Here is a 10,025-nt window from a genome sequence, read left to right on the forward strand (position 1 = left end):
TGTGAACGGCAGAAAACACAAGTTCAGAAATCGCTCCCGGTCTTCTCGGGTCCAGATCTGGAGTCACAGCACGGTTTCAGTGTATGACCTGCTGTACACACGATACACCCGTTTTACATCAGTTCACTGGCTATGTTAGGGACACGTCGTGTTTGTGAGTCAAAACTGCAACTTTCCCCGTGCACGAGATCAGAAAACATGCTGTCAAAATGAGCACTCGATCTCAGAGTTAAATCACTCGAGGACAGTAACAATCCCACACGCAGAAATGATGGTTAAGTGTGATGTTCCGCCACGGACCGGCTCTCAGACAACGCCTGCTGATCAATTCAGACCAAACTGGGCTGGCCAGGACGTGCTCGAATACTGGAGACGCGATCCCTCCGGTGCGAGCCATAACATCACATCCAGCCGGGATTTTCATTGATCATCTTTATAAAGGACTGAATGTAACAGTTGGCGGAGCCGGCAGGAAATGCATGTAACGTTATCAACCTGCCGCGGCTAACGTCAACGAGCTACAAAAGACTCGAAGCTACCGGGAAAAAAAAAAAAGTCAACGCAAGCGAAAGGGGTGTAGGATAATATCTGCACGCGCTATATGAGCTCTTCGTGGTGTTTCTGTTGTGAAAACTTACCGTGGACCTGCGGGTACTGCGAGTCAATGGGTTAGAGAACGCTTCCCTGACTTCTCAATGGCGCGATGAGGAGGGAGCGGCGGCGACGCCAGTGAGCGACACACTTCCGGGAACACCGTCGAGCGCGTTGGGGTCTCACTTTCTGGATCACTCTCTCTCGCTTTATTTATGTGTTCTGCGCATGTGTGTCTCTCTCTCTCTCTCATTCACCCAAAATTCTACACCGCATGGTTCTACTTTGCGGAGTAACAGAACCATTACAATAAACAGACAGTATGCACACAAGAGTGGTATGATTTTTTTTTTTTTTTACGTTTTAGATATGTTAGATGAAAATTATTCAACATAATTCATTCATGGAGAAATTTGAAATAAAATGTTCTTTTAGAGAGTTTAATTCTTTTTGTAAAGCCATATCCCTCCATCTTTAAAACAATTAGCCTAGTACAAAACACCCTTACATATTCAAATGCATCTGTTAAATTGCCTGAGTTGAAGATTGGCAAGTATAGCCTATACTGGCGACAAAATAATGCCATGAACCTTATTGAAATCTGTCCATCAGAATAGAACTCCACAACCAGTCGTTGTACCTAAGAAAACAACACTAACTTTATTACAATTGGAATAAATACAGCTTCTTAAAAAAAAAAAAAAAAAAAAATCATCTACACACACACACACACACACACACACACACACACACACACACACAGACAGAGTGAGTCTTCAAATGAAATACATTAACACAGTGGTGCCCCCTGTTGAAAACACATCAACCTACACTGCACACGTAATTAAGGCGTGTTACTCCGTTCCTACACTCCCCGACTCTCCCTCTTACACCAATCGCCCTTCACACACCCTCCCCATTCATTCTTTCATCCACACACACACAAGTACAGGAATAAGTTAAAACACTTCTCTCTCCCCCGGCTCGCAGGACCCAACCGTGAGGTGAAGAGCGTCCACAGCAAACAGTCAGGAGAGAAACACCCGATAAAAGGCGAACTTTACAGTTGGCTAAATATTGATATCAATACTGATCTCCCATAACTAAATTTGTTTCAGGTTTTGGTTTATGCAGATGGTCTTTCAAAAAAGATGTCATTGATCTTAAATATTACAATGGGTAAATATCATATACACAAAAGTAAGTGGAATACCAGTAAAATGATTAAATGTCTTTGTTGTTTAAGTTTAATAATTTGTGTAGATTTATTGTATACAAAATAAAAGTTTTTGTTTACATACTATATGTATGTGTACTGTGTATATTTATTATGTATATATAAATACATACACATACAGTAAATATTTTGTTTACATGTTTACATTTATATATATTTATATATTTCTTATATTTTATATTATATATAAATATATTTAATATATAAACATGATTTTTCTTAAAATGTATACATGCATGTTTTTGTAATTATATATACATAATAAATATACACAGACACATACATCATGTAAACAAAACTTTTATTTTTGGATGTGATTAATCGTGATTAATCATTTGACAGCACTAAAGCATTATTGACACACTATTTTCCTATTTAATACTGAAAGATGCTGCTTTAAGACCAATCTGTATTGTTAAAAGCGCTAATATTAAGGTTGACAATCTGTGGAAACAGTGATTATTTTTTCATGTGCAGTTTATTGTTTGTAAACAATATATTTTAAAATGCGTGGAGAGAAAATATAATAGAAGCAGCCTATTTTTCCCGTGTCCTCTTTTAAATTGTGTGATCTATAAAAATTATTTGTGATTACAGTATCACCTGCCTCTGCCAGGCCTGGAATAAATAGTGCTAAAACAATACATTCAGGACAGAAAGTAATGTCTGTTTATCACCTGCCTCTGCAAGCGGCAAACTGGGGAAAAAATAAAATAAAATAAAAATTAAATAACATTTTGGACAGGATCTCGAGCTCGGATATTTTTGATTTTTTTGATTTTTTGACTTTTTTCAGGGATCAAGCTCGAATCTTTTTCTGGCGCTATATCCATATAAAGTAGGGGTTAAAGGTTGACGATTTACTGTATTTAAAAAATACTCGAGTGACTTACTAAGTGGGTTCATTTATATAGACATACAATATTTTTTTTATTATAAACGTTTATAATATTAATACACCACACAATTACACACACATGATATATTACATACACACACACACACAGAAATTTATGTATAATGGACATTTATTTGGAATTTGGTTTTGTATTTTTTTATTTTTATTTTATTGTTATAAATTTGAGTTTGTAAACAGATATACGGGTCGACATGGCTACGAATTCGTGGAGAGAAATATAATAGCAGCAGCAGCAGCCTATTTTCCGTGTCCTCCTTAAATTATGTTATTCTGGGTTATCTGTACATTGCATGTTTGTTGTGACAGACATCTGCCTAATAGAGGCTATTAAGAATAATGCAAGCATTAATGTGATTACAGTATCACCTGCCTCTGCAGCGGCAAACTGGGAAAAATAAAAATTAAATAACATTCAGGACAGAAGCTCGCCCTCTTTTGGCCAGGATCAAGCTTGAATCTTTCTCGCCCTCTTCTGGCCAGGATCAAGCTTGAATCTTTTTGTGCTTTTGGGTTTTGTTTTGTTTCATAAAACAAGTCAAGGCTTATTTCACTTAGACTGACTTATCTGAACCAAATCATCTGACAGTAAGTCAGACTAAAACAGTTGTATTTGGTAAACTTGAAACGGGCCCCAAGCCACGTGAATGCAAAGCAATTCAGAAAGCTTTTCACACAAAACAATGCCTTAAGCATGCAGCAACCATATTTTGACTTTGAAACCAAAAACACATTTTGACACCCGTCAACACCCTTTTAGACTAGTACAGACACATCTTAGCCACCTCATTAATTTAAATAAGAGCAAAACACAAAGTTGCCGACACCTTGTGGCTGACATGAGTAGTGCACTTACTGCAACGAGTTTTATGGACTGAAATACTACATGAACTCAAGATTCTCCAGTGTAATGAAGGCAATGTGTACACAGAGGAAGCGGAGACATCATGTGGTTACTAAATACTGCAGGTTTTTTAATTTCAATGATCTACACAAAAATGGTCAAGATGAGACCATCCCTTAAATCCTACAGTTCAACCAGGTTTTTCTCAAAAAGGAAACCAAAAATAAAACAAAGTAGGTAAAAAACACGAACATTTTAAAAGGAGAAAGAGACCGATAGACAAATTTAAATCACTTCTGAAGACGCGAGTGTAAAACATCCGGCATGTTCAATGCTATTACAACGATGACCTCTCCCGTGTCAGAACCGTGGGGAACGCAGCTCGACTCGTTTAGCTGGTATCCATCTGTTTGAAAAACAACAGGGACATGGAGATTACTACCAGCTTTTAGAAACATAAAAAGGGACATTTTAAAAGCATCTCTGAATTAGTTTACACACCCTGGCGTTGTAGGCATCTAGCTGGGCGTCCAGCTCTTCAGCAGAGAGCTGTTGTTTGCTGCTGCCACCGCCGCCTCGACCGCCTCGCCCCCGACCTCTGGCCCCTCCACCGCCACGTCCCCCACGACCTTTCTGTGCACCAAAGCCCCCAATTCTGTTTCTGTTCATGCCACCACCTCCGCGATTTAGACTGTAAGGAGAGGGAAAAAAATAAAATAAAAAATAAAATAAAAAATAAATAATAAAAAATAAGTTCAGTCAGGCCAAAAACAACAACAAAAAAAAAAAAAAAAAAAAAATCCAAACCCGTTCATCCTTACCCCTGCATCGGAGTCCGCCTCTGTGCGTCGATCTGTGAGGTAACAAGCTGAATGTTCATTGGACGACCTGAAAGAGAGTTTACATGACTGAGAATTGCTGCCAGACCAATTCAACAGGCTTCAATGACTTTCAGGTCTGTTAGAGGCTTTCATAATCTGATGGTGTCTTGAAAGCCGAGGAAAAGCTTGTAAGGACGCACACTTACCATCAAGGGGAACACCGTTGTACTGCTTCATTGCTTTCAGAGCGTCTGCTTTCCTCTCAAAGTGAACATCCGCAGTGCCGAGGCTGCGTCCCGACCGGTCGTAATGTACTGCTGCTTTCTTCAAAGTGCCAAATTCAGCAAACAGTTCCTGCAGCACAAACCATCCCTCAGATACAGGATCCAAACATTTAAAGGGATTGTTCAACCATAAATAAAAATTGTCATTACTCACCCTCACGTCGCTCCAAACCCGCAAGACCTTCGTTCATCAGAACACAAATAGAGATATTTTTGACAAAACACTGACCCTCCATAGACAGCAATGCAACTAATGTTCCCAGACCCAGAAACATAGCAAGGACATCAGTGGCTCAACTTTTGCGAAGCTAGGAGAACAGTGTACAAAAAATAAAAATAACTCAATTTATTCAATGCGCGCTTTCCCAAGAATGTAATCAGTGTTGTTTACGTTCAGCACGCATGCTTTCTCATGAACGTAAATGACGTGGATTAAGTTCTAGGGAAAGTGCGCATCGTGGGAATCTCCAAAACGACAGAACACATTATCTCATGAAAATAATTGAATAAAGTATGTGTTTTCTTTGTGCTCAAAGTATTCTTGTAGCCTCTCAAAATTGAAGTTGAGCCACTGATGTCACATGGACTGTTTCATTGATGTCCTTAATACGTTTCTGGGTCTGGGAACACTTCAGTTACATTGCAGTCTATGAAGAGTAAGAAAGATTTGGGGTTTATCAAAAATCTTAATTCGTATTCTGAAGATGAACGAAGGTCTTACGGGTTTGGAACGTGAGGGTGAGTAATGACAGAATTTTCATTTTTGGGTGAACTATCCCTCTAAAGACTCTTCAATGCACAATTTAGTGATGCCAACCTGAATGTCTGCATCGGAGACTCCAAAGTCGAGATTAGACACGAGGAGCTTTCCTCCGGTTTCCACGCCCGCTCCACCACCACCGCTGCCTCCACCACCAGCATTCGCACTGAAGCCGTTGTCGAACAGGTCATGCTGCCACTTGTCTGGGAGCTGCTTGGGCTGCAACAGATGAGAGAGAACGCACCTGCTGACTTCGGGTCCCCAGTCTGTCACTGACAGTCCACTCGGCTGGGTGTTGGGGCAAGCAGGGGGCTCCGCTTCAACAAGGCCAGGGGCACCCAGTGCGCTCACTGCGTTTTCCAGCAATCCCTGCCCACCCCATCACTACAAACAAGTAAACCACTGCAGGACACAGCTGGTAGCACAGAGTTGGTTCGATTATGTTGTCCTAACTTCACTGGATGTGCGAATCACTAGACCTCAGCAGAGGCAAGGTAAACCCTCTGGTGGTTGATCATTTTAGAAGTTTACATTTTGATTTTTTACAATTGCACTTCATCAGAATGGTACAAAACTTGGTGACTTTTGAGGCACACATGAAAATGTGGACATGAGCTAAACTGTCTAAAGTCACACATGATCTTCATGGTAAAAGTGACTTGCACAGGAAAATTGGAAATACAGAAAATAAAACCTTGAGGGAACTTTGAAGGAGATTAACTAGTCTTTTTTAAAAGTATTATTTGATAAGAGTATATCACATAGAAAATATAAAAATGTTATTTTTATATAGATTCCAAATGTCTTTGCACCATTTTATAGTTTTAACACTTACAGAAATTCTCCAATTTTTATATATAAATGGTTGCTAATTTAGGAATTAATGGTGTATGAAATGCCATCAAAACAAACATACAAAACAGTACAGTAAGTCCCCCCTAACGTATCCTACCGGTTTTGACCTCCAAGAATTAAAGTTAAGAAAACCAGTGGGTTAATTCAAAAGACTATACATGTATTACACGTATAACGCCAAAATAACCAGTTACTAGAGCAGGGTTAACAAGTGAACTCAGTGTAGCTTATTGTAGTAAACACCACTATGTTCCCTTAGAAGCTGCCCCCTCTTCGGTAGCAAGCTAATTAGCTTCCAGAAACCCAAGAGTCTCTTGCCGTTCACTCCAATGAATCCCAGCAGGCCTCCATACGGTGGAAGGGGATGTTCCGCTGCTCTCCGGTGAGAAGGAGCACGGCAAATAAGTCCAAAATAGGTGGTTAAAACGAGGCCATCAAAGGGTCCATGCTTGGCATCTGAAGCCGCTTCGGAGCGTCCATTTTGAGGCCACGCCATTTTGACGTGCTGACATAAACACTGGCCTCACTAAGCTCAAACTAGAAATTATTAGCAAGGCGATTCTCCATAACCGCTGGACAGAGATGGTCAAAGTTCGTTTATCCTGTGCGGCTCCAACACTATATCTATATTTCTGCTTTCAAGGACATTTTGAGACCGCGACACCCCTCCCAAACAAAAGCCGCACTCCAGCGAAGAACAGAGGCCTTCTTAAAGCTGGGCTTTAGCTCTCACACACACAAAAGGGCAGACTCTTCAGAATCACAAGCCGCGGACCGTGTGAGCATGTGCGCTGGATGTGGTCAAACAAAGAGAGCTTCGGCTGAATGAAAGGGATCAGCCGTCTCCAAAATGGCGTCGACGGCCGCAGGATAGGGGCTCCACGAGCCGCTCCAGACGCGCGGTGCTCGAAGCTCTCTCGGATGGCAAGACAAAGGGCTTAGGGAGAGAACACATTATGCACAATATATATCTAACGAGCTACACTCCCAGAGAAGCTCCAGGGACCAGCTAGCCGCCATGTTTGCTGGCAGCCTAGAAAGATAAAAACGGGGCTTCACCCAGGCGTGTGGATGCGCCCGTGATTTTCTCCGCTTTCTCCTACCCTGCTGTACGGCGTGGGTCTGCTTCTTCCGCGGCTCAGGCTCTGGCGGTTCCTCATGGGGCCCGATCCGCCGCCGCGGCCTCCAAAACCTCCGCCTGTGTTTCCGAGGCGCCCGCTGGCGCCAGCCCCGCGGCCTCCCCCTGCTCCTCCGCGGCCTCCTCTCCCGCTGCCGCGCCCGCCGCCTCCGCGCTGCCGGTTTTGCTTGATGATGTCGTCTAAGGACATATCCATCTTGTCTGCCATCGTCTGGCCTTTGTTAACGCTAAACACTACCGTCAAATAAAAACAAAGCCCGCTCGCGTGACGCACTACACTGGCCCTGCACTACCGTTCATGCACAGAAGAGGAAGCGACGCTTTTATAGCGGGACCGCTCGTGACCTACATCGGTGAGACGAACGCTTCCGGTTTAAGCTCCTCTCTACACATAAATATTAGAAGTTGATGCTGTCATTTTCTCTCTGGCTTTTGTTTTTCGACCTTTCCAAACTCACTAATGCAAATATAATAATTATAAGCCTTACTAAAACTATTTTGTTGTTAATGAATACACATTTAGGCTTATCTTTGTAATATACAGATGCGCACAGCAGTGAAGTAGCTATTTTCACTCTGCTGTTAAAGTACTTTTCAACTTTATCAGTGTTTTTCGTTTGAAAACTTTTACTTCACAACATTGCAAAACACAATATTGCACTTTTTACTGCACTACGAAAGAGTAAAGACACTGGAATGATGTGAAGTAAAAGTTTTCCAAAGAAAAACACTGATAAAGTACAGATACTTACTAAATTTACTTCACTACTGTCTACTTCTGGTAATATATAGAGATATCAATTTGACCAAGTCCATTGAAATTTGCTCTATTTAAAAATAATTTACTTAAGTGATCTTTTCGATACCTTTTTTTTTGGGGGGGGGGGGGGGGGGGGGGGGCATTATTTTTGTTGAACCTATTTGTGACCCTGGACCACAAAACCAGTATAAGGGTCAACATTTTTGAAATTGAGACTTATACATAATCTGAAATCTGAATAAATAAGCTTTCCATTGACGTATGGTTTGTTATGAAATGACAATATTTGGTTGAGAAACAACTATTTGAAAACCTGGTGTATATGATTAATAATATATATTGAATATATATATATATATATATATATATATATATATATATATATATAGATAAAAATATTGAAAAAAAAAATCGCCTTTAAAGGTGCTCTTTGGCTCATTTTCATATAGGGGAACCAATTTAAGTGCTATAGCACCTATAAAGCACCTGTAATGGTTCTTCAGCGGTTCTTTGGGGAGGCTAAGGCAATGAGATCAAGGCAGATGAGTAATGACTATATAAGTAATGACTATGGCTATTAAAGATTAATACAATAAAAGAATGATGTAAATATAAAAATTAGAACAAATGCTACAAAATGAGCACTTTTAAATACCATATCACACAGTTTCTGGAAAAGAACATCTGGTGCCGTTAAATGATTAATTCTGAGAAACATTAATACTCAGGCAGCAGCTGAAAGATGTCCAATATCTGACAAAACACCAGTAAAGACGACGCATCTTTCAAACATATGTGAAAAGTGCATCACATATTTTTTGAAGAATACTACAAATAATACATACAAACATAAATCAATCAAAATAAAGGATAAACATAAACGAGTAACGAGTCATAGGAGCAAATGCTTAAATATTAATATTCATTTTAAAATAACTTTAACGCTTTTGACAGTTGATTTATCCTCGTCATGATTCAAATCTGAAACACCCAGATTCCAAACGAATGTCTTTTTATGTAATAATATCAGCAAACGAACTACTGGCAATAAATAGGTAGCTACTTCCCATAAATACACAGTATTTCTGAAAAATAGTGAGATCTATTAGGAGCTTGTAATATGTCTAAGGGCTTTTGAGAAAGATTTATGATTATAAAAATCATATCGTCATGATATGATCACTTACCTCAACTCTTCTCGAAAAAGTAACGTTCAGCTTCTCTCACGTTCACAGTTCTCTCCGAAATGGATTATGTAAGGGATAATAAACGTGGTTGCCTCCGCGAAGTGCATTCAAATCGTTTAATGCACCGTTAGCCGTTGATTATCCCTCTTATGCCAGGGTCATTTGCCAGCATTCACATATTAAAAATGTTAATAATATTTGCGCTGCGATATTTGACCGGAAGGATAAAAATGACGGTTATTTTCGTCAGTTAATTTACAACTTGTTAGATGTTACTATGGTTACCAATGTTTATAGGAAGCGCATTAATATAGAACGTGATTAAACTGACCTGGAACTACCCGTGCAGTTAAAAGAATTTAATCAACAGCTGCCAGCCAATCAGAATCGAGTATTCAGACAGACCATGGCTGTTTCTCAATTCCAAGAACGCAAAGAACGGACTTGTGTTCTCGTGGAGACCGGTCTTGCCAAGCTTCCTTGGAAGAACGAACTCGGAAGGACGCGAGAACACACTCTTATGAGTATTGAGATGTGTTGCGTTCTTGCTTAACTGACCGCATAGTCACAGCATAAGCAGCGGCCAATGAACCATAAATATAACATAAGATTACAAACAAATGTCTTAACTT

The 10,025-nt window shown here is 40.1% G+C and overlaps 1 protein-coding gene across 1 annotated transcript; it reads right to left on the reverse strand.

The window, feature by feature from the left end:
- Positions 1–3,692: 3,692 nt before the first annotated feature.
- LOC109088985 (THO complex subunit 4-like) lies at positions 3,693–7,765 on the reverse strand. The gene is made up of 6 exons (XM_042720903.1): positions 7,412–7,765; positions 5,511–5,672; positions 4,616–4,763; positions 4,410–4,476; positions 4,090–4,279; positions 3,693–3,994 (listed from the first exon to the last, which is right to left on the reverse strand). Exons 1-6 carry the CDS (start codon positions 7,652–7,654, stop codon positions 3,980–3,982), a joined length of 825 nt encoding a protein of 274 aa, XP_042576837.1. The 5' UTR covers positions 7,655–7,765; the 3' UTR covers positions 3,693–3,979.
- Between the last annotated feature and the right edge of the window lie 2,260 nt (positions 7,766–10,025).

Source organism: Cyprinus carpio, chromosome B3, assembly GCF_018340385.1.
Source record: "Cyprinus carpio isolate SPL01 chromosome B3, ASM1834038v1, whole genome shotgun sequence".
In the NCBI taxonomy this organism is placed as follows: Eukaryota; Metazoa; Chordata; class Actinopteri; order Cypriniformes; family Cyprinidae; genus Cyprinus; species Cyprinus carpio.

Excerpts from the sequence above, each read along its gene's own strand:
- LOC109088985 (XM_042720903.1), bottom strand. The coding sequence starts at position 7,654 with ATGGCAGACAAGATGGATATGTCCTTAGACGACATCATCAAGCAAAAC. Across the intron at positions 5,673-7,411 it reads GACCCACGCCGTACAGCAGG|CCCAAGCAGCTCCCAGACAA; the intron begins GTAGGAGAAAGC and ends CATCTGTTGCAG. Across the intron at positions 4,477-4,615 it reads CAACGGTGTTCCCCTTGATG|GTCGTCCAATGAACATTCAG; the intron begins GTAAGTGTGCGT and ends ACTCTCTTTCAG.